The 27709-nt window shown below is 38.9% G+C and overlaps 2 protein-coding genes across 2 annotated transcripts; both read right to left on the reverse strand.

Moving 5' to 3' along the window:
- Positions 1-3751: 3751 nt before the first annotated feature.
- Positions 3752-8456, reverse strand: th2 (tyrosine hydroxylase 2). The gene is made up of 12 exons (XM_037761047.1): positions 8115-8456; positions 6838-7012; positions 6426-6514; positions 6274-6341; positions 6141-6191; positions 5908-6053; positions 5451-5586; positions 5293-5362; positions 5147-5203; positions 4753-4848; positions 4540-4673; positions 3752-4099 (listed from the first exon to the last, which is right to left on the reverse strand). Exons 1-12 carry the CDS (start codon positions 8352-8354, stop codon positions 3934-3936), a joined length of 1428 nt encoding a protein of 475 aa, XP_037616975.1. The 5' UTR covers positions 8355-8456; the 3' UTR covers positions 3752-3933.
- A 5335-nt stretch (positions 8457-13791) lies between these two features.
- pah (phenylalanine hydroxylase) lies at positions 13792-27635 on the reverse strand. Its single transcript, XM_037761046.1, has 13 exons — positions 27478-27635; positions 25956-26078; positions 21685-21868; positions 19310-19398; positions 18776-18843; positions 17350-17546; positions 17042-17177; positions 16884-16953; positions 16439-16495; positions 15848-15943; positions 15280-15413; positions 15043-15158; positions 13792-14254 (listed from the first exon to the last, which is right to left on the reverse strand). Exons 1-13 carry the CDS (start codon positions 27547-27549, stop codon positions 14211-14213), a joined length of 1386 nt encoding a protein of 461 aa, XP_037616974.1. The 5' UTR covers positions 27550-27635; the 3' UTR covers positions 13792-14210.
- Between the last annotated feature and the right edge of the window lie 74 nt (positions 27636-27709).

A 27709-nucleotide genomic window follows, 5' to 3' on the forward strand; every position in this document is an offset into this window, starting at 1 on the left:
CATTAATTGTGGGTCATTGAAGGAGTTGTCACACAAAGTAAAGAATCTGTCATGCTTGAGGAAAATAATTAAAAAAAAAACAGCCAACCAGATGTTTTCATGACCTGGCAACCTAAAATTAGTTCTTTTTAAAGGAGTAAATCAACATTTTCTGTTAAATACACTTTCCAGAGAGAAAAGATGAAAAGACCAATGTCTTATTTGTGCATAAAGTCAGGCTGTACTCATACAGCGTTCATAGCTTTACTTACGAAAAGTAATGCACTGTAATTTGTAAATATCCCACAAAATCGTATACATACATACATACATTACATAAAGAGAGACCAGAAACACCAGACCGCTGTTCATACCTGATGTGAACCCAGAAGTCAATGTTGATTTATTTATCACATAACTTTCATACTCAAGGCGATGACACACCAAGCTGCCGGTTGGCCGTCGGACAGTTTGGGGCCGTCAGTGAGCCTCTGTTGGCCTAGTTTTTTGTGGCGTGTCCCTCATCGTCTGCTCTAGTCTGCTCGTGTTGGAGGTTATTCGCCTGATTCAGCATGTTGAATCGGTGGCGGAGCCCATCAGTGAGAGAAATCACTCTGATTGGCTGTTCAGCTTAAACGAATCAATGCACGAGAAGAGAAACCGACGTTAGGAAAGGAAGCCAACGAGTAAAGTCAAGAGGAAAAACACAGAAGGCTCTTCTCAGGTTTTCACAGCGACATGAACATCTGGAATGAAGCTAAGCGGTGAGTGAGAGTGGTGTGAAAATGGTCGGCAAACGCTACTTTGTTTCATGTACGTATCATAACAACGACTTGTATATCCGCAGTCATCGGTCTTCTTGTTTCCCTTTTTGAATGATGAATACAGACTACCGCCGCCTGCTGGTGTGGAGAGTTATTTCATCTCACGCAGGCGCAGAATGTACGTGCTAACTGGCCGTCAGCTCTAGTCTTTGTCGTATGTTTGAGAGCAACTTTTTGGCCAAAACTAAGGCGATGTGAGGCGACTCAACGGTCGGTCGGCCTTCGTCGCCGCTAATTCTTTGATGTCGGGTTGGTGTGTCTGGGCCTTTAAGTTACGCCACTTGCAGAGTTATTTTAACCCAAACCACGATCTTTTCCTAAACCTAACTCAGTCGTTTTGTTGCCTAAATCTAACCAAGTTGTTTCTTGTGAAGACGTAAGTTTATTTTGAAAAGACTATATGCGTGTAACGAGTGGAAACTGACACATGTTGCTGGACATCGCACAAAAAATGAGGAAGATATCATACAAACTGTTGTATGAGGATACGTTGAGATGATTGAGAGGGATTATTTCTGTATGAGTCATTGTTTTTTGACTCATTGTGCATTTAAATCACCTGATTCCCTCACATCTCATGGAGTATCTTTGTTTCTGAGTCCTCAGGCCTGAGGACAAAGTGAACCCCATGACCCTGCTTCCAGCCCGGAGGAGGCACCCACGCCAGCGTAGCGATGGGATGGCCCTGACATCAATAAAAGAAACACTTATGGTTGTGGAGTCAGGATGATACAGCGTTTGGGATTTGCGGCGAGCACTCGAGGCACAAGAATCTAGCTGGATCCCTTACAGGTCACCCCGTTGCCTCGGCAACCTGCTTTTGTTTAGCGCTCAGCAGATTCTGATCCTGGCGGTGGTATCGTGAGGGATTTGTGGATTTTAGAGAGCTGGATGTAGAAGGAGATACAAGAAATTATAAAGTGTTTGCTTGGAGAGAGAGTGTGTGACTGTGTGCACACTTGTCAAGCAGTAGATCACTCTTTCCCTACACTTGCTTCTCCCCCCCCCCCCCCCCCTTTTCTCTCTCTCTCTCTCTCTCTCTCTCTCTCTTCACACACAATTTTTTCTACTCCACAAACACAGGGTTTCCTAGGGAGGCCGGAGCAGGGCTTGATTTACTGTACAGTGGAATTATGTGAAGGGAACGCTTCCCAACACAAGGTGGCCGATGGGAGGGTTTGCCAGCCACCGTGTTGATGGTGCTGATGCTTTTCCTGCACATGGAGATGATTTGTCTTTCTTTTTGCGAGGGAGAAAAGCTTTGACGTGCACAGCTCTGATATGCATTGTCGCCTGTGTGGAGATCAAAACGCTTGGACGTCCATCAAAACACCCCGAAGGCCAAATCCTGCAGTTGCACAGAGAAAGAGAAATAAAGAGAGAAGAGCGTCTGTCAGCAGTGCAGCCCTGCGGACCGTGCTGTGGTTGACTGTGAGGTCCCGGTGACCTGGCCCTACTGATGTGCTGGGCCTCAGCGCTGGCTCTGGCCTTGACCAGCACAGGCAACATGATACTTAAATCATTCATAATTAGCTCCTTCCCCTTTGCTTAATAACACATGAAGATAAATGGCTTCCAAGAATTTTCCAAATGGAAATAGTTGGTTTGGAATTAAAAGCTAGAAAATGACCTACAAACTCTGTATTGTAGTGGTTCACTCTCTCTCTCTTCTTCCTCCTGCTGGCAAACACTGAATCAGCACCTCTCCTGTCTTCAGTGGTGGAATGTAACTAAGTACATTTACTCTCAGTATTGTACTTAAAGGAACAGCGTGTGTAACATTTAGGGGAATCTAGTAGCAGAATATAATATTAATTGTATGTTTTCATTAGTGTAAAATCACCTGAAACTAAGAATCGTGTTTTCGTTAGCTTAGAATGAGCCCTTTATATCTACATAAGGAGCAGATCCTCTTTACGGGTCGTGCCTAGAAGGTAACCCACAAGTTGCAAAAACGTGCGAGCCTTGCTGTGTGACGACCTATCATGACCTTAACCATTCAAGGACAAAGTCACTGTGATGTCACCTATTGGTTTGTGGACTACACTTTTGAAGCCTCGACAAACAACGTATATTGCCAAGAAGAGAAAGTCAGTTGTTGGTTCCATTGCAACATCAGCGCCCAGCAGCAAAGCTACGCTTCCGCCATTTATGACCGAAAGTGACAACCGGATGCCAGTAAAACATCAGTCTAAAAGATGAGGTACAATAGTAGAACAAAATAATGTCTATTCTTTTGTCATGTTATACCAAAATGGCCCGTGTTGAACTATGAAATATTATAAATATAACAAGTGTTTTCAGTCCAAAATGGCGGCAGCGGCTGTTGTCCAAAAAACATCGGAGTTACGACTCTCTGCTTCTATACTCTTGGGCCTCGAGTTTAATATTTTGGCCGTCGCCATCTTGGTTTTTTGCAACCAGAAGTGACACGAGAGGGTGGAGCTAAGTACAACCGAACGCTGGGTAAGACATTTTCATGAGACCAAAATGTTACAATTAACTTTAACTGAAAACAAGCTGTGAAAGGGTTAAAGTTGTAAGACGAAAACACGGACAACTCCCAGACCGGATAACGCCGTGGTAGCGACCTGTCAATCACAAGGTAGCCACGCCCTAAAGCATCCCCTGCTTTATGGTCTATTTGACCCTAAATGGGACCATAATTTACTAAATGAACATCATGCTGTATTGAAGAAGACTTGAAACTAGCGATTGAGACCATAAACTCATGTTTACTGTTTAAAGGGAGGAGTGAACTGAGGGGACAGTTGGTTGCAATCTGCAACCACAACACTAGATGGGACCAAATCCTACACACTACCTTTAAGTACAATTTTGAGGCACTTGTGGTGGAGTATTTTCACAGTGTGTTTTAGTACTTTTACTGAAGGAAAACATCTGAATACTACTTTTCTGTTTTTCTGAAATGTAAAAGTTTGGAAGAGACTTTTTGATGAAAATAAAAGTTTATTTCTTTTTACATTATACATTATACACACAAACAAATGGCCATGTGGAAGCTCACAAACTACATTATGAGTTTCTTCATGTGCTGTTCATAATCGTAGATCTCTTATTAATACAGGCCAAATGTTCATCCTTTCTTCTCTCTCCAGATCCCCCGGTCTTAAGATGAGCTGAACTTCTCCAGGGCGCTGTGGAGGGTCTTCAGGTCTTCTCTCATCTGGCTCAGAGAGTTCTGGATCTTGCTGGTCTGATCTAGAACCTCTACGCTGCAGGTAAAGGGGTCGTAGCGAACCGCGAAGGGACGCTTGATGTTTGCAGAGTATCTCCTGTGGAAGTGAATGAATGGCATATTAGTTAGTCGCATAAATTACCAAACAAATGAGATAAGTGTGAAAACAAAATCTTATAAGAGGCCATTAGTAAACAATATAGTAAAGAGTATAAGCTGAACTAAAACTAGGACCATGCTTTTAACTCTAAACATGTACTGAATATACACTCTACACTACTGACTTTGTCATTGTAGTATGTAAAAGTATTCAGTACTTCCATGCTCAAGTAAGAATATTACATTCTGTGATCATTCTTTAATTTAGACTCAGTAGAGATGATCGTTCCAAGAATTATTCCAAATTGAAAACACATTTTACTGTATTTTAAAGGTAGAACGTGGTTTAAATAACAGCTTTACTGTAATGTCAATGTTCAAATCCAGCTAAATAAACATGTTTTTTCACCCAACAGCAGTACAGTACTGAGTGAATACCTCATTTTAGTCTTTGCATCCTCAAAGCTCTCAGCCACAAAGTAAACCGGCTGGTAGGTCTGGTCCTGGTACGGCTGCACCGCCGTCTCCTCGGGGTTAAACGGTTTGTACTCCGGCTCGTTAGACAGAGCGTACTGGAAAGGGGACAGGTCAAAGGTCAAAGACTGTCGGTGCAATAAGCTAAAATGAATGAACATAAGAGGAGACACTCACAACAAGCTCTCCGTATGACGACAGGAGTCCGGCGCCGTACGCTTTCACCGTCCCGTTCTGCTTGCAGAGGCCGAACTCCACCGTGAACCAGTATAACTGTAAAGAGAGAGCATAATAGGGGGGAGATGAGGATATTATCTGGAAGACCGCAGGATTAAACATAATCTGCAGTTGTTTATTTCAGCCACTAGGTGGCAGTGAAGATCCATTAAATGTGAAGAGAGCTTCTGTTTGCCTCAGATATTAAAGCTTCATTCAACATTTGACATGACATTGAATCAAAAACAGGTTTATTGCCAAGTAGGTTTTCACATACAAAGAATAACGAAAAACAAGTATTGCAAAAGTCTAGAATCATAAATATGAAATTGAAATTGACAATAAAATAACCTACCGTCGATAGCTTCTCAATGTCTTCATCTGAAGCTCCAAGTGAGGCGAGTCCAATCTCCTGAAATAGTTTGCATGAATATTAGTATTAAAGATAATAGATTACACTCTGAGGCTGTCAAATCAAAGAACACACCGTGCAGCAGTTACCTGTGAAAACTGGGCGAACTCTTTATCTGCCAGCATGGGGATATGGCCGAGTAGTTCATGACAGCAGTCTCTGTCGGAGCAGATAGAACAAAGTCAATGTAAGGAAAAGCAGCTGAATACATAATAAATAAGTTAGGACCCAGAAAATGCTGACTCACGGCTCGGGCGAATGCATGGGTGCTGAGGAGTGACGGATGTATTGTGTGCACTGAAACACCCTGAAGGCCAAACTGTTGAGGAAGTCTCTGGCTGACAGCAGGCCGGCAACTGGACGCAGCTGGAAACCAGTTCTCTCTGAAACAAACAGAAACACGTCAAACACCAAATATGGAGCAGCACATTGAACATGACCTCAATATCATATTATTTTTTGGTCTTATTGGTCTATATTTAGTCGTCTTTTTTTGCCTTCAATCTCTTTTTAAAATGTTATCTCTGTCTCAGTTTGTACAGTAACATGACTCATACAAAAGCTCGCCACCAAATCAACTCATACAGACAATATAGATACTACATTCACAATATAACAAATAAATAACACCACACACAACACACTTTTTCAATCTGTGTTATCTTTCAAAGACCAATAATTGTAAATGTTTTAATGTTTGTCACCTTTCAGGAAGGCGGAGACCTCTCTGAGCTGAGGGATGCGGTCCTCTCCGTAGCCGCACTCCTTCTCCAGCTGCTGCAGCCCGTCCATGAACTGCCGGCAGGCCAGACTGGGATAAATACCCCGCAGCTGCTGGTAAACCTCCCTCCTGTTAACACAACACATTATTATACTTTAACCATCCTCCACCATCCTTACATCTGCATTTATAACGTGCAGGAGAGCTCATTCTCACCATGTGGACACTTCCTCTGCTGTGTACTCCACGGTGGGCAGCGGTTCCCCCCTGAGACAAAGACAGTTCATTAATGAGGGAATATTTGAATGATACTCGATGCTTAATGAAGGTGGATAAATCTCTGACTCACTGTTTGTATCTGAAGGCGAGCTCTGAGATGAAAGCTCGTCTTTTTCTGTATTCTGGATCGCTGAATCCCTGCAGGAAAAAAGATGTTAAATAACCATAAATAGGCTGAATATAAATGTGATTTAAAACTGACATTCTGCAGTGAACACTCACTGGATGGTCCTGGTCCATGTCCGGATCATATTTGGTTATTAACATGTTGCATCTGTCGAGGTCTTTTATCTGTCGGGGAAACCAGGGAACTGTGAAGGAAAAATAATTAATTAGTGCTTTTGTAATTGGCCTTATCCCACTTCTGAGACTTCACTTCAGGATCGCAGGCTCAGTTTTAGAGTGATTTCAATTTTGGCGAGGAAAAACTGTCATGTTGATTTTCAAATGGGTCCCTTGACCTCTGACCTCAAGATATGTGAGTGAAAATGGGTTCTATTGGTACCCACGAGTCTCCCCTTTACAGACATGCCCACTTTATGATAATCACATACAGTTTTTAGATTTTTTTATGATGTCCCAACACCTTACAAGATATTCTAATAGTTAAATAATACATAATAACATCCGGTACCTTTCTCTTCTGGTATGGAGCGAACATCGTCGACGACTCTCTTCAGTGAGTTGATGAAGACGTCCAGGTCGGAGCTGTGAACTTCACACTTCATGAAGAACTCCAGGTCCGTCGTGCTGTTTTTCGACTTCCTTCCCGGTCGGCTTTCGATGTGGAGAAGTTTAGCATCAAACGTCTGTGAGGGAAACAGAAACAATTTGCAAAAGATGTTAAAAACTACACAAAGAAAGAGCAAAATTATTCTGTCAAATCAAGGATTTGATGAGAAGCTTTTAAATCCCCAAATGGCCTTGTAGTTTATTCATTATGCTAAATAAATGTACTTATTTTGCATTAATTTCTTGAACTCCAAGTGCAGCTTTAGGAGCTACAATTTCCACTCAGCCTTCATTTATTAATAGTTGTTGGAGTAATATATTGTCACTAATCAGTCAGATGTTTATTAGCTTGGATTGTTGGAAGTTAAAGTCTCAGGTGAAGCATCATAGGTGCAGCCCTACATCAACCAACTACACTATACTCTTTGGCTGAAACAACAACCATCAAACAAACCACTCAGAACTATTCCACTTAATCGAATAAATTCAAATACATGTCTGCCAAGAATGTCAACGGTCATCAAAAAACAAACAAAAAAAGCAGAAAATGAATCAGTAATTGCAGTATTTTATAATTGTTTAGGTTCAAGTCAATTTTCAGCAAAAAAAAGCCAGATAGCTTCTCAAATGTGAGAATTTTACATTAAATTGTCTTTGTATAAATAAAATAATAGTAAATAAAATAAGAAAGTAATCAACAGAAAAATTTAAATAAATTAAAATTATGTATTTATCATTATTATTATTATTATTATTATTATTTATCATTCATTTTAAGCAACAAAAAAAAAAAAAAACAGAAATTAATCAGTAATTGCAGTATTTTTTAATTGTTTAGGTTCAAGTCAATTTTCAGCAAAAAAAAAAAAAAGCCAGATAGCTTCTCAAATGTGAGAATTTTACCATAAGTTGTTTTTGTATAAATAAAATAATAATAAATAAAATAATAAAGTAATCAACAGAAAAATTAAAATGATGTATTTATTATCATTATTATTATCATTCATTTTTTTAATTTGTTTTATCATATATTTAATTTCTTTTATATTTTTATAATGTGAAATATATTTACATTACATTAAAAAAATGACTTTACTTTACTAAATACTTTTGAAACTTCAAGTACATCTTTCTACTAGTAATACTTAATACAAAATATGTGAATATTAGAAGTTTTACCTCGAATATTTTCCCTGTCTTGAAGAACCCTGCGTTTTTCTCGCTGCAGAGGCTGAAGAGGACGTTGAGGGTGACTCTTCCGTCCTTCTCCTCGAACACTAACCCGTCTGGGTACTTGGACGGTTCCGGAGAGCCCAGAGCCACCGAGCTGCTGTTGCGGTCCCTCCGAGCATCCTCGATCAGACTCTGCTTCCTCCCGTTGAACGGAGCCGGCTGAGCTCCAACACTCTCTGTCTTCATCTGGAACCTCTGCTGCTGCTGGACGCTGCTGCAGAACAGGTACAGTATGTGTGTTATTGTGTCATCATCACCTCTCTGGGCAGGCTTATATAGTCAGCATCATCTGAGGGCTTCATGCGTAAAGGCTTTTTTTGGGCCTGTGTTTGCGTCATTTGGTCTCTATATGGGACACAAATAGTTCCCATCATGCAGCCTACTCAGCCAAAAATAATAAATAAATAAAAATCGCAATATTATGATGCATTCAAGCAAAACAGGTCTGCAGGTTAAAGTGCTTAGTGGTGTTTATTAGGGATTTTTTATTCTTAATTACAAAATAAATGTCTCAAAATCTTTTAACACTATGACTAAGAGCAAAAAAACAATATTTTTTTGTTTTCATCAATATTTTTTTATTGAATTTGAACATACAGTAGCACAAACACACAGAACTCAGCCAAAAATAATAAATAAATAAAAATCGCAATATTATGATGCATTCAAGCAAAACAGCTCATTACAGGTTACATAAATGTGACATAATTCTTATTTATAAAAGTCAATAAAATACAGTTTATTTGGATTTCTGGAGGTTAAAGTGCTTAATGGTGCCAATTAGGGATTTTTTTATTCTTAATTGCAAAATAAATATCTCAAATTCTTTTAAAACTATGATTAAGAGCAAAAAAAACAACAATGTTTTTTTTGTTTTCATCAATATTTGTATTGAATTTTAACATACAGTAGTACAAACATATACACCATACTTGACCTGGCTTGTTGCAAGATATAGAATAAAAAACGATTTCAATAACCACAACTTGAAATAAATAAATAAAGATAAATATGAATGAATGAATGAATGAAAGACTTTATTTCGAACATATAATAAATAAAAACAGATACAAAATAATAACAAACAAAACAAGAGTTATAGTGTCCGAAAAGGAGTAGGTAGAAGAAAAACTTATATTACCCTACCCCTTTCTCACTTCTCCTCTATTAACTCATATATCATAGAATGATAATATAAAATAATATAATATAATATAAAAACTATCCCAGATTTATTTACATCCTAAGTTGAATATATGAACAGCATCCCAAGTTTATTTACAACCCACAAATACATCCGGAGTTAAAAAGTATATAACCAACCTTTAACACAACTCTTCTTCAACCATATACCTCCCAAAAATATCTTTCTTGTATAGCTTTTTAAATTGATTTATATTTGTGCTCCCCTTCAACCCATCACCTAACCCATTCCACAAATCCACCCCACAGACTGAAATACACATACTCTTCTTTTTTGTACGAACACAATGCTTTTTAAAATTAAATTTTCCTCTAAAATTATAACCCCCCTCCCTGTCACAAAACATTTTTTGAATATTGCCCGGAAGTGAATTATGTCTTGCTCTAAACATAATTATTGCGGTTTTAAATTTGACCAAATCCATAAATTTCAATGCATGTGACTTCAAAAACAGTGTGTTCGTGTGTTCCCTATATCCCACATTATTTACTATCCTGATTGCTCTCTTCTGTAGTATGCATAATGGTTGTAAGTTGCTTTTATAAGTGTTACCCCAAACTTCTACACAGTAATTCAGATATGGTGATACAAGTGAAGAATACAGAATGTTCAGTGATTTATGATCCAGTGTGTGTCTTGTTTTCCCTAAGACTGCTATGCTCTTTGCCAGCTTTGTTCTTACATAATTTATCTGAGGTTTCCAGCAGATTTTGTGGTCCAGTATTACACCCAGAAATTTATTTACATATACTCTTTCAATAGTCACATCATCTATTATCATTTGTACTGGTATGTCTATTTTTTGGTTTCCAAATAACATAAATTTAGTTTTGTCCAAATTTAATGACAATTTATTTCTGTCAAACCACCGTTGCAATTTTCTGATTTCTGATGTGGCCACCTCCAAAAGCTGCTGCAGATTTTCCCCAGAACAAAAAATATTTGTGTCATCTGCAAATAAAACTAAATTCAGTGTCCTTGATACCCTACCTATGTCATTTATATACATAATAAACAATTTTGGACCCAATACTGATCCCTGCGGGACCCCACAAGTAATACCTGAGCATGTTGATTTGTAGTCCCCTATTTGCACGTACTGCTGCCTGTTTCCTATATAACTTCTCAACCAGTTCAGCACTACCCCTCTTATACCATACCTTTCCATTTTATTGAATAATATATCATGATCAATGGTGTCAAATGCTTTTTTTAAATCTATAAATACTCCTACCACATACTTCTTGTTATCAATACAACTGGTTATTTCTTCTGTTAGCTCCATTAATGCCATTGCTGTTGATCTGTTTGCTCTGAACCCGTATTGACTGTCTGTCAGTAAATGGTGCTTGTCAATGAAGTTATCTAATCTTCCAATGAACAGTTTCTCCAATATTTTAGAGAACTGGCAAAGTAAAGATACAGGCCTGTAATTAGTGAAATTATGTTTGTCCCCAGTTTTATATAGTGGAATAACTTTAGCAGTTTTCATTTTATGTGGAAATGTGCCAGTTATGAATGATAAGTTACAAATGTAGGTTAGGGGGTTTGCAATACTGTCAATGACTTTCTTGACTATCGTCATATCGATTCCATTCAAGTCAGTAGATGTTTTATTCTTGCACTTGTTAACTATGTCTATGATTTCTTTTCTGTCTATAGCTTTGATATAAATTGAGTTTGAATTTCTTGCAATGTGGCTTTCAACAACCTCCCCATCCTTTGGAGACGTGTCATTGATTTTTCCTGCCAACTTTGGTCCCACATTTACAAAAAATTCATTAAACCCATTAACCACATCATTCATATCATTTAAAGACCTATCATTATCAATAAAATATTCAGGGTAACTTGAGCTCGTCGAACGGTTTCTGATAATACTGTTTAATATATTCCATATGCCTTTTATATTGTTTTTGTTATTTTCTAGTAATTTGGTATAATATTCCTTCTTGCATATCCTCATAATATTAGTTAATTTATTTTTGTATTTCTTATATTTATGTTCTGCCTCTTTAGTTTTACATTTTATGAATTGTCTATATAGAGTATTCTTTTTTTTACAGGCATTTTGCAGTCCCTTTGTGATCCATGGTCTGTTTGTGTTATTATTCCTAGCATTATCTTGTTTTATTGGACAGTTTTTGTCATATAATGACTTAAATATATTTAGAAATGTTTCATATGCTGTATCAACATCATTTCCTTCATAGAGGGTTTTCCAGTTTTGTGATAGCAATTCGGTTCTGAATGCATTTATGGATTCTTCTGTTCTCAATCTCCTATATTTGATTTTATGGTCCTCCTTCTCTTTTCCACAATCACAGTCATGGATCACAAAAACTGGCAAATGGTCACTGATGTCATTCATCAGCAGCCCGCTCACTAAGCTACTTTCCATGTAATTTGTAAATATATTGTCGATTAGAGTTGCACAGTGCGCTGTTATTCTGCTTGGTTTGGTGATCAGTGGATATAAACTCATACTATACATTGTGTTAATAAATTCGTCTGTCATTTTGTGTTTGTTAGGATTTAGCAGGTCTATATTGAAGTCCCCACAAATGAATGTAACCTTCTGATTAGTTTTGGCAAATATTTTCTCCATACTGTCTTTAAAAGTTTCAATGCAGGCTCCTGGTGCTCTGTATACACAACTGACCATCACATTTCTTTGGTTTTCCATGCAGATCTCTACAGTGATGCATTCCATCACATCATCAATAGTGGTTGACATGTTTTCTAAAATCTTATATTTCAGACTATTTTTCACATACAGGGCCACACCACCTCCTTTTTTGCTCTTCCTGTTCATGTAATTGAATTCATATCCTTTCAACTCGAAATCTGCTTCTTTCTCAGAATTGAGCCAGGTTTCAGATATTGCAATGACATTGAATGGTTTTGTGAATTGACCTAAGTATTCTTTGATGTTTTGGTGATTAGCATATAAGCTTCTACTGTTGAAGTGAATAATTGACATTCCTTGAGTTGACTTCACATTGCTGTTATACTGTTCATCGGTGTAGTAGCAACATGTGTTGTTTAGATGGTTAAAAAAGTTATTGTCAGGATCAATATCTTCCAGTTCCAGTTCATGCATATTGTGTTCAGATAATGTTCAGTGAATGTTATGTAATTCCACAAGAACCCATTTTCCACAGACAGGTATGATTACCTTGTTGTGTTGTTCTGATGTCACTGGTATTTGTCCAATTCTTCAATTTCTCTGATAACCAGCACTCTGGCCTCCTCTGGTGACCCGTTCAGTTTGATGATCACTTTACAGTTTGCAGTCCACGTTGATTGAATTTTCCTCTGCTTCCTTAGAAAGCGTGCCTTTCTGGCAATGTCTGCGTTTTTCTTTGTAAGATGTTCATTCACATAAACGTCGGACCCCTTTAGCTTCCTTCCTTGTCTAAGCAGCGTATTTTTGTGCTTTCTGTTGGTAAACCGGATTATTAAGGCCGGTTTGTCGCTCTTGTTCCTCCGGGGGAGAGGGTGGCATGACTCGATGTCGGTGTTGTTGATGGAGATGCCTTTGTTGTTGAAGAAAGCCGTCACCTGTTGTTCAAGGGACTGTTGGTCGGGCTCGGTGAGCCCCCCGCCGTCCGCTGGTGTCACCGCCCGGGCGTATGACCGTGGCCTGGTCTCCAACCCGCTAACGATCACGTCGTTTATGCGGGAGTACTGCTCCAGATCCGCCACCCGGCACTCTAAGAGGGTTATCCTCTTGTCCTTCTCGACATGTTGTCTCTTCAGCTCCTTAATTTCCCCCATCAAGTCCATTATTAGTTTTTGCTGTTTAGACACAGTTGCAATTTCTCCAGACATAAAGTTCAGCGCCTTCTTTATCTCTTCGATCTCCTCGTCCGAGATTGCACTGCTTTGTTTGGTTGTCTTTGGTGGCATGTTGTTGTTTTGTTTGTTGCTAATAAAAATAAATACATGATTAAATATTATTATATATAAATAAATATTATGATATATAATATCTAAATTAATTAATTAATATAGTAATCTAAATAAATATATATATTTAAAAAAGTATGTATATATAAAAATGTATGTGTATAAAATATATGAATTCATAAATATATAAATGTGTGTATATGTGTATATATGTCTGTATATGTGTATATACAGCATGTCTATATATGTGTGTATATGTGTATATATATATATACATATATATATATATGTATATATATATATATATATATGTATATATATATATAAATATATACAAAATATTCTGTATGATATTATTAAAGGAGAGAAGTAATCTACCAATAGAGGAACAAAAGAATGACAAAGAGATATAAGAGAAATGTTTATTTGTTTCATTAAAAAACATTTCATGCATATACAAAACATTTAATTTAGCCAAGCAAAATAAAAGCTGTCAATATGCTCTTGGCTTGAAATGCATAGAAAATGTATGTATGTATGTATGTATGTATATATGTTCATATTAGAAACACAATTTGATGTTTACATATTTGGTTTAAATTCCTCAAAGTCACTAAAGAGATGTTGATCGATAAAACCCTCTTATTTTGAAAAACATGTCTCTTAATGAACACTCATACTGTAATAATATTTGCTGATACAGACACATTCATTATTATCCTGCACTTTATTCACTTAACTATAATACTAGTTGGATTACAGTAACATTGCCATTATTTGACTTGCATATTTGTTTGAATACAAAGAAAGCTAACTTGCCAGCGTGCTAAGCAGAACGCCAAGCAGCCCGATATGATAAACAACAAACGTTTTATTGAATAAATGAAGAGATTCTCTGGGAGCTTTGGCTCAGATTACACGTGAAGTTAGTCCAGTTTCCGCAGAGCTTCGCACAGTTTCCCCATTTCACCTGAAATAGAGAAAAAACACAAATTTAGAATTAAAAAAAGAAAAACTATGCATTTTCCTGAATTAGAGTTGCCTAAAATAACACATTATTATTATTTGCTCCAGTTGTAGATGAGGAACATGTCAATAACATTTCATAAAGATAAAAATAGCCCTGTTATGTCATCCATGGCTGGTTGGCTAATAGCCCACAGTGCATACTATTGACAGGTGAAGCCTGGCCCATGCATCATTAAGTGTAATGTTGTTGTTGTTTTTAAATTATTACATAACATGAGTGTAGTCCTTTTAAATGAGATGTTCCCAACAACTCAAGAGAGGTCACTAGATAAATCTGAGGGGTTACAGGATGATTGAAAAGATTAAAACAGGAAAGCAGAAATAAAACATTCATGCTACACAAAATTATGCATATTTTTTTAGACATTTATAGTATTTATTTCTTAATTTGACCACTTTAGGGCTCTAAAAATGATAAAAAATAAACCAGTGATTTTGTAGTGGAGGCACCCTGCCTTGCCTGAGATAAAGCGTGCCTCTGCTAACGTCAGTTTACACTTTTATGACATATAATATGTGTCAAAAAGTGTGTTTTTTAGAGCTGTTATAATTTATTTGTTGTGTGACTGAGGTCTGCTTGCCATGCATACATTTCAACGTCAACTGATCGGTTGTTTTTGGTCTTATTCGGCTATGATTTCTTTAGTCGATTAGCCGTTTTTTATGCTTTTTTCATGCTGAATGACTTATTTCCAAGAAACTTATGAGCACATCTCAGGTGACACGTACTACCAATGCTGTCAGCCAGGTTCCTGAGCTGCTGGGTGTTGTCCAGCACTTCGATACTCTGGGTGTAGGGGTTGTAGCGCACTGTGAAAGGCCTCGGGATGGTGCCTGCAAACTTCCTGCAGGCAGAGACGTTAATGTTAGACACTAAACTTCCTGTGTTATACATATATATATATATATATATATATATATGCTGGAAAGATTCAAATCAAATTATTAAAAACACCATTTTCTTACCTCACTTTCTCTTTGGCATCCTCAAAGCTCTCAGCCACAAAGTAAACAGGCTGGTACTCTGTGATCGGGTATTTCTGGAGGCTGGTCTTGGCGGGGTCGAAGGACTGGATAGTGGGCTCGTCTGTCAAGCAGTACTGAAACAAAACAATATATTAAAAAAGGCCGTTTTTTGACTGTATGGATTTCTCAATGAGTGTTCCCATCAGTATTACAGGAAACAGGAAGTGCAGCATGATTCAGGGCTCTGCTTTTCTGTTGATGTGACTTGGCAGGGTGGACATCCTCTGCTGATGTAACAGGTGACCTCGATAGCGTCTCCGTCTGCCCCCACTCACCCACTGAACCACTTTACCAACTCTACCCTGCTGGGCAGACAGGCCGACTCCCCCAGTGACACACAAAACCTGAATCTGGGTAGACCACTAACCCAATGCCTGCATCGCTGCTGTTGTGTAACAAAGGTGAGTGTGTTATAACAACAGATGAACTGTTTTATCTTGCAGCTGTTTGCTGAAAGTGATGAACAGGCTGTTTTCTTGGAGACTCAAAACATGTGTCCCTGTCTTACCTGCAGCTCTCCAAACGATGAAAGCAAGCCAGCTCCGTAAGCTTTGACCTCCGAGCCCTGCTTACACAGGCCAAACTCCACCGTGAACCAATACACCTGGGGACACACGTAAGGTTCATAAAAAATATCATCTACGCACCAAACACACACAGGAATTCACAAAAACAAGGAAGACGTCTTTCCACAAACCCTGAGAAGATTTAAAGGGTCACAACCATAGAAATAGAATAGTAGCAGAACGGACATTGAACTGTTTTCTGTGGTCATTTGACGTTTACAAAAGTAAATGGAGATTGTTGTTAGTTGTTATGGTGACAACAGGGCGTAAAGTGTGGTCGCAGCTCGCCGGTAAGAGAGCGGACGCAGCTTCAGAGATGGGCGGCTGGCTAGTTAGCTAGGTCAGTGGTTCTCAACCTGGGGGTTGGGACCCATAAGAGGGTCGCCAGATAATTTCAGGGGGTCGCCGGATGGTTGCGGAGGAAAACATGAAAAAACACCGGAGTTTTGTCTCTTTGCTTCTATAATCTGGTAAGGTGGAGGGACCGGTATACCCATTATCTATATTATGTTTGTCATGTATGCAGCACTCACAGTGGCAAGTTTCTCAATGAACTCATCAGGGGCACCGAGGGAGGCAAGTCCAATTTCCTAAACAGAAGAGAATCAAAGCATATAGATTAGAAAAGTTACATTTTAAGAATTTCAAACATATTTTGATGATTATCGGGATAAAACCGTTAATCGCAATTATTTTGGCCAGGATAATCGTGACATGATATTTTCATATCGTCCCATGCCTAATCTTAAATATGAATAAATCAAAGTTAGGAAGCTACATAAGGTGTATATACGATGGACAATGAATGTGCAAAACCAATAGAGCAGTTTCCTGAAGTCACATAGTAAATATATATGAGGTAAATAATAAGTAATGCATATTTAGTATGTAAAATGAATATAATAATACAAACATTATATAATCATGTTATCAATCCGCTTACTGTTTTATTTAGTTTTGTATTTATTGTCTATCTACCTGTGAGAATTGGGCGAAACTGGAGTCAGCAAACAGAGGAACGTGTCCCAGGAGCTCATGGCAGATATCCCTGCATCAGAAACCAAAATGACTCTTTAAAATCACACTAATTGTGTCTTTTTCCTTCTTTTTATTGAATATAGAGTTCTGACACTCACGGCTCGGGTGTGTATGTGGGCTCGGAGCCGTGACGGATGTACTGCGTGGAATGGAAGACACGGAAGGCGAGTCCAGCCAGGAAGTCTCGGGACGAGAGCAGGCCGGCCACCGGGCGAAGCCGGAAGCCTGTGCACGCTGCAGGACAGAGACGGAGAGATGGAAGAGGTGAGTGTTGAATTGGATAAGAGTTAGTGAGGGGAGGGAAGGATAGGAAGTAGGGCGTTTGAACAGCTCCCACAACCAACACCCCGGGGTTTCCAAAACAAAATGAGTGATAATAGATGGAGATGTCATCCGTGGGACTTACACTGCAGGAAGCGGGAGACGTCCTCCAGCTGTGGGACGTTGTCCTGCCTGTAGCCGCAGTATTTCTCCAGCAGGGGGAAGACTCGGTTGTGTTCGCGGCAGGCGTGAGTCGGGTACAGAGTCTTCAGCTCCTTGAACACCGTCCCCCATGTTGCCTTCTCGTCCTCTGTGTACTCCACTCGAGGGATGATTTGGCCACTGGGACAAAGACGTGAGATTATTGAATGTGCTGTGTCCTGGAAACGGGAAACGGCTAGCCTTGCTCTGTCTGAATTTAAAAAATCCCAAACCCTAACACTACAAGCACCTCTAAAGCTCACTCATTAAACTGTCTCGTGTCACTTCTGATTGCAAAAAAACGGTGACGGCCAAAATGCCGAACTCGAGTCTTCAAAACTGTGGTCCCCAAACCAATGGGTGACGTCTCAGTGACTACGTCCAAGTCTTATATACAGTCTATGATTTAAATCCATGTAAACATTAATTTATTTATCATTATTACTTTACCCTCTGTTTTTGCTGAATTGTATGCTTGCTTATAGACAAATTTGCTTTATTTTTAATTAGAAGTGTCTCCATTTTCCCTATTTCTAGGGATCTTCCGAAGAATTTACACAGGAAATTATCAGGAAACAATGAGACTAATTAAGTGTTACTGTCCTTTTTCAGTCAATAAGTCCTCCTGCTTCTACACTGCACACATTAAAGGTGCAGTGTGTAGGATGTGGCAACATCTAGCGATGAGGTTGCAGATTGCAACCAAGCCGGTGTTTGGTTTGTCCGTTCTGGGCTACTGTAGAAACATGGCGGTCTCCGTGAAGAAGACCCACTCCCTATATAGATATAAACGGCTCATTCTAAGGTAACAAAAACGCAACAATTGTTAGTTTTAGGTGATTATACACTAAAGAAAACATACTTTATTAATGTTATATTCCATTTCTGCCAATAGATCCCCCTAAATGTTACACACTGGTCCTTTAAAGATGCTATGAACTGAATCATTTTCTAAACATACAGCTGATATCAACGTGTTTAAATTGTTGATTGACTTTTTTATTTTTAGGTTTCCCTTAAAATGTCCCCATGACGATGGTCTGTGTGAGCACAGCATCACTTCATTATTTGAGAGTATTACGCAGCTATGTAAATGTGATCCACCTCAGTGGGTATTTCATTGGGTTTGGCTGCCCTTTGTAGTGCCTGTGAATAATACTTCTCAATTATACACACAAAGACCAAAGCCCTTTAAATCCACCATTGACTGCCTGTAATTTGTCCCTATTTGTTTATGATAATTTTCAAGGCAAAGGAGAGAAAGAAAATCTCCCAGAATAAAAGCTTGAATATTAAAATATTTCATCACTTCTTTAAACACACAAAATAAGAGATGGAGTTCAAAACTATTGATTTTTAGGAGTAGTTACTGTCTGTAGTTGTAGGCGATGTCAGCAAACTCCTTCCTGCGTGTTCTGTACACTGGATCTGTGAAGCCCTGAACACACACACACACAAAGGGAAGCCATGTTAGATCTCATGGTCGCAGCCTGGCCACTCACCGCTAAATCAAAGAGTGGAAATCCTCTGCTGAGGCTAAGCCCTGTGGCCTTTGACAGCATTATGCACTCCGTCTCTAATAGGAGCACGCAGATACATATTCAAATGAAGCCTTTGTAGAGTGTTTTTCAGCTTATGATGAATACATTTTGCTTTAATGGCGGTGGCAAAAGGGAGCAATTATCTATAATTATAGGGGCTCAATTAAAGCAATGACATCAATTTGTGTGTCTAGATAGTTTCCATTAGAATAGACGGCAGAGAGCAGCCTGTCATCTTCGCAGCCTCGTCTTTCATAAGACGTGTGGGCGTGAGTGGACACGTATTCACACACAAACACATACACGCACACACACACACATAAACATATAGAGGCAGGATGTGACGGATGAGTCAGTCCGTACCGGATGATCAGAGTCCAGCTCGGAGCCATAACTGAGGATCTGGTTGGCGAAGCGGTCCAAGTCCTGGATGTCGTTGGGGAACCATGGCACTGGAGAATAATAACAGTTATTAAACATTGTGTTTTTACTCAATATGTATATATTCAGGTCACATCAATCAACAGTTAATTCCGCCAACACTGACCAGAGTTAAGAAAATATATAAATTCAGGATATCGTTATGTAGTATACATTTGCTCTCTTGCTCTCAGTGATAAGTTTTAACAATTTGTAGTCTTTATTTATGCCAAATAATTCAAATTTGTAGTCCCAGTGAGAATTTCTTTCTGTTTTATATGATTGTAAACTGAGTCTTTTGGTTTTGGACTGTTAGTCGGACAAAACAAGACATCTGAAGACGTCATTTTGGACTCAAAAATAAGTAAAAAAAAATAATAATAATAATACAAGGTGTTTTTGTTTGTAATAAGTAAAAAAAAATCTGCCAATGGAACAAGTGCAAATTTGATTGGTAAGATTTCTTGAAATAAGATGTAATATTTAGGGCTGCAACTAACGATTATTTTCACTGTCAATTAATCTTTTGATTATTTTCTCGATTAATCGATTAGTTGTTTGGTCTATAAAATGTCAAGAAATGTGGATCAGTAATTAATTATCCAAATAGTTAGCAATTAATTTAATTGTTCACAACTTATCAATTAATCGTTGCAGCGCTAGTAATATTTAAGCCTTTTAAGATAAAAAGATATCTTAAAATTAGCTGGGAAAACTCATTTTGAGCTATATTTCATTAGTATTAGGAAATGTTGTGTGTCGTAATGAGTCTGTAATGCTCAAAAGTTGTATTTTTTTTACTTAAGATATTAAAGATGCATTGTCTACTGTAAAAACAAGTTCCTATCGCACTGAAATATGACTTGTTAGGTGATTGTGTCTCCTATATTAAGTGTTATGAGATATTTTGACTAGTAATTAGATAAATATGCTTGGTTAGATTTTGCCTTTTGGCAGCTAATTTTACACTTTAATCTGCAGTGAAATTAATTGTTTGTTGCAGCCTGAATATTGTGTGATTCTTGACTGATATAAATTAGTAGATTGGTATTGATGTTGGCTATGTAGATGATATTTTGCCCGGAGGATTTTTTTTTTCAGTGCCATGGCATTTTGACACTCAGCAGAACAGTAATCAAGGGTCATCTGCTTGTTCATGTGGATTTATGCCACTCAAAAACCCTGGGGCCCAATCATTAATCTACATTTGTGCAGTGTGGTCCAGCCCGAGGCCCCAGGAACACAATATGTCCCTGCCAGGCTCCTCTATAAACAGGCAGTCTCCAAAACAGGCCATAAATATCCCCTCGTCCACTTGACTCTGACCATCAGACCACAGCGTCTACACCGAGGTCAAAGGAGGATCCATGGTGGCCCTGTCTGTCTCCGCCTGCCGTGACCTTGGCGTGGTCTCCTGCCCTGTGTTAGTCCGGGACCAGGACACAGAGCTCCTCTGTTCCTGCTGAGCCTGTTGGTCCTCAGTAGCTAAACTAATGTCATTCTGGAAACAACTAATAGAGGGGTCTAGATGTGGGCGATGGGCCATCAGTCTCATCGGCGACGCTGGCTGTCCATTACCCAGTCTGACTGGGGGGTCATGAAGCGCCAACCAGCAGCCAACACTGTTGTGCTCAGTTGATAAATGGACCGTTTCAGCTTTATTGATCTCTGTTTAATTTGATTTTTTTAGCCATGCTAGCTTTGTGGCTCTGGCAATTTTGATTGGTTGGTGCACCACTTTGGCGCAGACTGAAAAATCATTTAAATCTATTTTTTGGACAATTTTCAGACCCTTTTTTTTGGATATGTTTTGGACATTATTGAGACATTTTTCGGACTTTTCTTCTGCCTTTTCTCTTGCCGTACATTTTTTAATTATTGGATTGATTGCCATTCAATTTTGTACAGACATTCATGGTCCCCAGAGGATGAATCCTTCTGACTTTAGCGATCCCCTGACTTTTCTTCTAGCATCACCACAAGGTCGACATTTATGTTTTTTTAATGAAATGCCTCGACGACTATTGAATGGATTGCCATGAAATTTGGTTCAGATGTTCATGTTCCCCAGAGGATGAACCCAATTGACTTTGGTGATCCCCTGACCTTTCCTTTAGCACCACCCTAGGTCAAAGGTTTCACCTATATAGCAAAATATCTACAAGATGGATTAGCACAAAATCTGATAAACACATTCATGATCCCCAGATGATGAACCCTATAGACTTTAATGATCATTTGTAAAAATGTGGAGCATGGTATTTATACTGACTCTTATCATGTTGAGATTTCATGCTCATCTTCTCAATCTCACTAACCTGTGTCCTTCTGTTTGTTGCGTGACAGCTCATGGACGTGGCCACTGATTTGTGTACGCAGGCTGTCGATGACCTCATCCAGGGCCTGGGAGCAGGTGGAGTCCACGCTGATGAAGAACTCGTACAGGCCGCTGTTCGTCCGCGACGGACGGGACTCGATGTGCGTCAGGTTGATGCCCTTCTCCTGAGGTTCACAAAAAAACAAAAGGTGAAACCTGATTTGTTTGTGTTTTAAAGAGCTTGTTGGCTTCATATATATTGTACGTCATTTCTTCCGTTTATTGAAGGTTTCATCATAGAAACAAAGTGGAAAAATCACAAAACACATGCATACAAGATAACTGTGAATGTTTTGGCTGCACCAGACTGCAGCACTGCCTTTGTTCCACCACTAGAGAGCGATGTGTTGTTACTAAATAGATCAGACTATGTGGAATCCACCATGACCTTGGGTCAACTCTCTCTCTCTGTACAAACTGACAGAGAGCCAGACAGACTGGACTTGCATAGTAAAGGCATTCATGTATTCATGTTGTAGTAGTTTAGTGCAACATCGTGTAATAAATCATCCGGCCCTGCCAGCATTAAGCTCTTCTCATTCTGCAGCATGAACACAAATACCTTGGGATGTTTCCAAAACGGTTTTGGACGCGAGCTGCTCGTGCTGGAGAGCGTGCTTTCTTTAATCGGTAATTACCATCAAAAATGTATTTTTATTTACGTAACTTTGGGAAAGGAAAAGAGGGTGTATGTTGTTCTCTGTCTACAATAGGCTAAGTAAAGAGAAGGGCGTGCGCTTCTCCCATCTGGATCCTATTCTACATTTAACAGCTTATTTTAAAGGCCAAATGTCTCCGGAGTGACTACAGAGATGACCAAAGAGTCCAGGTTGGCATTGGAAAGAAAAGATGACTCGCTTTTTGTGATGTGTCGTAAATATATATAACAGAAGGGTGAAGCTTTGAGATTACATAACTTTAATTCAAATATGTTTCTACAGTCAAATATGTTTAATATTAGGTGATTAATGTGTCCCTGGCTTGGTCCAGCTTAACATAGCCAAGCCTAAATCCTAAACCCAGCAGGATGCAGGGGTCATTTCGTCAGATTTCGTACCCCTCCGAGCCGTCCCTCGGCTGTAAGGCAGGTGATATTAACCCTCCGGTCGCACTGACTGAGGCGGGAGGTCAAGGCCAGCCCGTGGCTCTGACTCGTCACATGAAAGCCACGTTGCCGCGTCACATGGCGGATAAACAGTGTGGTGGTTTTAGTGTGCGACTTTCTGACTGGAATATGGAGATTAGACTTTCACAAGTCGAAAAAGAGCACGCGATGAGATGCCACGGCTGCTCGGCTAAACGTTAGCACATGGCTCGGCAGAGCAGAGAACAAAAGTAATAGGAAGTGCAGTTTGTTCTCTTCAAAGCTGTGTTACATAGCTGTCAAGGAGAGAGAGGGGGGTGTTGTAATTTGGAATTTAGAAAAGCTTGAAAGAAGAGGAGATCAGGGGGAGGATGGGGGTGGAGCAGGGGGAGGATCGGGAAAGTGGGAGCTCATAGGTTCAAAGAGGATCCTGATGTTTACAGCTGCATTTGGAGAACAGCTTTTGGCAAATACTTGATACTGAACAGAGTCAACTCTCATCTCCACCCCCACATAAAAAAATACTCAAAAGATGTTTTTCTTGAACCTAAAACATCTTTTGTCTCGGGATGTTTGGCACCTTTCTGAACTGTTTTCCTGCAAAATGTTCCAGAGACAAACTCTGATGTTTTGCCTCGACCCTTGATATGACGTCAACGTTGAATTGATTAAACAATGCAGCCGCTGCCAATCAATGTTTACTTCGTGCCTTCAGTCACGTACACACGGGTAAAGAAATTTACTCATCATTCGTTTTGTTTTGTTTAGTGTTAATCAGTAACTTTATGATTATGAAAGACCAGAAAAAGTTTCATCACCGACTAATCGCGTACATCAGTTTGGATCAGACCGTCGTTGTTGACATTTTGGGAAATACGTTTATTTGCTCTTCTTGCTGAGAGTTAGATGAGAAGATTGATACCACTCTCAAAATTTCCCTTAAACAAAGCACAAAAGTAAAAGTTCTTATTATGCAAAATGACCCCTATTAGTGTCTTATTATATTAACATGTAAGCAGAGTTTTAAAGGGAAAATTCACTAATTTTACACAAGAATTTCAGTTAATTTATCACAAGCATGTGAAAGCAGGTGTGTAATATCTTCTGTGGCTCTGGAGGGAGCTTTCCAAAGTTTAAGAAACAAGGGTTTAATGAAAGACACTATTGAGTTGCATTATGGGAAATGTAGGATCGAGACCATAGACTGTATATATGAAGTGGACGTAGTCACCGTGACATCACCCATTGGTTTGTGTACTGCCGTTTTGAAGCCTCAAGTTCGGCATTTTGGCCGTCGTCATCTTGGCTTTTTGCAACCAGAAGTGACACGAGATGGTGGAGCTAAGTACAACAACGCTGAATAAGACATTTTTAGGCGACCAAAATGTTACAGTTAACTTTGATGAACTGAAAACACACTGTGAAAGGGTTAAAGTTGTAAGACGAAAACACGGACAACTCCCAGACCGGACAACGCCGTGGTAGCGACCTGTCAATCACAAGGTAGCCAAGCCCTAAAGCATCCCCTGCTTTATGGTCTATTTGACTCTAAATGGGAACATAATTTACTAAATGAACATCATGCTGTATTGAAGAAGACTTGAAACCAGCGATTGAGACCATAAACTCATGTTTACAATGTTTACTGAGGTAATAAATCAAGTGAGGAGTAGGCTCATTTTCTCATAGACTTCTATACAATCTGACTTCTTTTTGCAACCAGAGGAGTCGCCCCCTGCTGGCTGTTAGAAAGAATGACAGTTTAAGGCACTTCAGCATTGGCTTCACTTTTCAGACCCGGAGATGGCCCACTGAATTTAATGAAAAATACTATACATATTGCATTATGGGAAACGTAGGATCCAGACTCATACTAGGGACTAAAAGTCAGGATCTCGGACCCTGCTGCATCGATTTTGATGTTTTGTTTTTAAATTTGTCTTTTGCGAGTCCCCCAACTTTATATAAGTGCAATATTAAATTGCTGTAGTGTCCCTTTAATATTGCAGCTGGTTATGGTTATGGTGGAATTATTTAACTACTTTATAAACTATTTGGAAGTTTAATCTGTAATAATGTGCAGTATCAATTTATAAGATTATCATAGATTTGTATGTAAAATCAAAATTTTGAAAAGTAACTAATAACTTTTTTTTTTACAAATGTAGAAGTACAGGAAGAAGTATAAAGTGTTAAATAAATACAGTGGAGTAAAATACAAATATTAAACTACGAATTAAATAGTAAACTACAAGTGAGTGATCAATGTTTTCTGAGCGGTCCAATGTTTGACTATTCATTATGACAGAAACCTGGAGGAGGTGTGTCAGTGGATCAAAGAGCCACCTGTCATGTTTGCGCACGTCTGATACACAAACATCTGAGATAAGATCAGTCTGTTTAGTTTCCTTCTTTAAAGGGTCACAAAAAGCCATGAGCATGAAAACTATATTAAAACAACTGCAGATACTTATATATATATATAACCTATTTCCCTCTTAAAAAACAAAACAGTTCAAATTAAAGGTTGTAACTACATGAAATGGTGTACTAGATCTTGTTATACTGTAATTTATTAATACCTCTAGTTTTAGAACAAACTTACTGTCCATGTAGCTTGTTTTGTTTAATGTTAATCAGTAACTTTATGAAGATAAAAGATCTGAGGAAGTTTCATAATCAACTCATCGTGTTCATCTGTTTGGATCAGACCATTATTGTTACAAAGGAATAATTTAGCATTTAGGGAAATACGCTTATTTGCTTGTTGAGGTTGTCAGTTTTAGCCAAAGTTAGTTTTACCCTAAGTAGACCCAACCTCCCCAATGGTAAATTAACATTCCTGCAAGCTCTGGTTGGTGTTAAACTGCTGCACGAGCTGCATGCCTCCTGAACAAATGCAGCTAAGACTGCGTCAGCTGCGGTTTCCTTTTGTGTTTGTCACCTTGCAACTCATGTCATGATCTGAGAGAAAGGATAGATAAACTAATGGTGTGTGAAGCCATATGTGTGTCCATTATATAGTATATCAACCCTGGGGATGACTCAGGAAGGTCAGGGGAAGCATTAGTGCTCCTGCATGGTCATTAATGCATGGTATGTGAGCTGTCAGTAGAGACTTGATTTACCTCAAAGAGTCGCAGACCTCTGGCCAAAGCTCCGACCTCCTCCTTCAGAGAGAAGATGCAGGAGATCACTTCGGACTTCTTGCTGGTCTCCTCCTCCAGGTACATGGAGCCCCTTCTCCTTCGCTGCATGAGAGAGGCACATTTCAGGAAACAACATGTGGAGTTTATGGGTTTACTATGTGCTTAAGGCATTTTCTAACACCAGCAGAAGCTCAGGGGAGCAGCTAACACTATTTTTACTGCAGGAGTGGATGAAAGAGAAGGATGGGTACGAAATGCAGTAACTTTTTATTGTTTATCTTGATCTTCTTATGATCTTTATGATTAAAAACATGTGTTTTTAAATCTAAATCTAGCAGCTGAAGGGCACGATGGTAATTAAAGCTTTCAAAACACCACAGTTCCACTTTTTAAGTCAAGAGGATGTTTAAATTTCAGAGATATTCAAATCGCTAAACTGCTGATTCATCTGGGTTTTGACCTCTTTCTGCATGTTTGTGTTTAGGCACAGCCATATGTAGGAGAAAGTGCATTAAATCTAGTTAAAGGCTGTGACATTTTCCAGTCAAAGTGTCTGATCTTTTAACCATCACACCTTTAACCTTTTGACACGGACCTTAGTGTTGACCATGCTCCACATATCAGAGGATTTTTAACCAACGAGAGGACATGGCAGATCAGAGTATCTTACAGATGTGGAAAGTGCACAGTCATTATAGTTATTTATTAAATCTAACATTTCATATGGAGCTTCAGCACAGTCTTCACTTGAGAAAATTCATGGCACGAAATGTTAAATTTGAAATGAAATATTGAATTTAACATTTACACAAATATAGTCTTTTTCATCTTTAAACCAGAGGGCTTTTATTGATGCTGCTATTAACGGTCATTTTCACTATTGATTAATTAATAATTTCCTGTCTTCAGATAGCTTGTTTTGTCAAATCAGTAACCCCAAAACACAAAGGTATTTAATTTATTTGAACAGAAGACAAAGAAAAGCAGTTAATACTCATATTTGAGAAGCTGAAACTTGGTCGTGTTTGGTGGTTTTTGCATGGAAATGACTTGAATTTCTATTATGTTCGATTATAAAATAGTTGCAGATTATTTTTCTGTTGCTCGACTTGCTTTTATAAACATAACTGACAGGATATTATTTGTATCCAGGCTGCCCAAATACCCGTATACATGGATCATTTGTAATGTTTGTTTTTGCAAGGCCTTGACATATTTTCCAGGTGTATTACGACAGCACATACTGTCCATTTTTCAGCACCATCAGCTGTTTTTTTGCCCTCTTCTTACGTCATTGTCTGATGGAATATTCCAGCTATGACTGTCTCTATCACTGCTGCTGAATTGAAAGATTATTTACAAAGCTTTTTTCAGCATAAAAATGACCATATCATGACAGAAAAACACAGTTGATGCACTTCTGGAAATAAAAAATAGCTAAATGCAGATTACTTTTAAAGTTATATAGCAGGTATGATAAGATGTCATTAATGAGATTTACCCCTGTGTCCTCGTCCCCTGTCTCTGCCTCTGGCCCAGAGTTTCCATTGACCCTCTTGTAAGCTGCGTCCATCCTCTTGCTCTTCAGGTGAACAACCTGTGTGTGCTGATGCTGAACCGTGATAGACTCTGTGTGTGCAACTTCTGTCTATAAAACCTCTCAGCTGCAACGCCGGCCCATGTGACACCACACCCCCAACACCCCCCTTCTGCATCGGTATGTCACGGGACGG

Source organism: Sebastes umbrosus, chromosome 23 (genome assembly GCF_015220745.1).
Source record: "Sebastes umbrosus isolate fSebUmb1 chromosome 23, fSebUmb1.pri, whole genome shotgun sequence".
NCBI classification, from domain to species: domain Eukaryota; kingdom Metazoa; phylum Chordata; class Actinopteri; order Perciformes; family Sebastidae; genus Sebastes; species Sebastes umbrosus.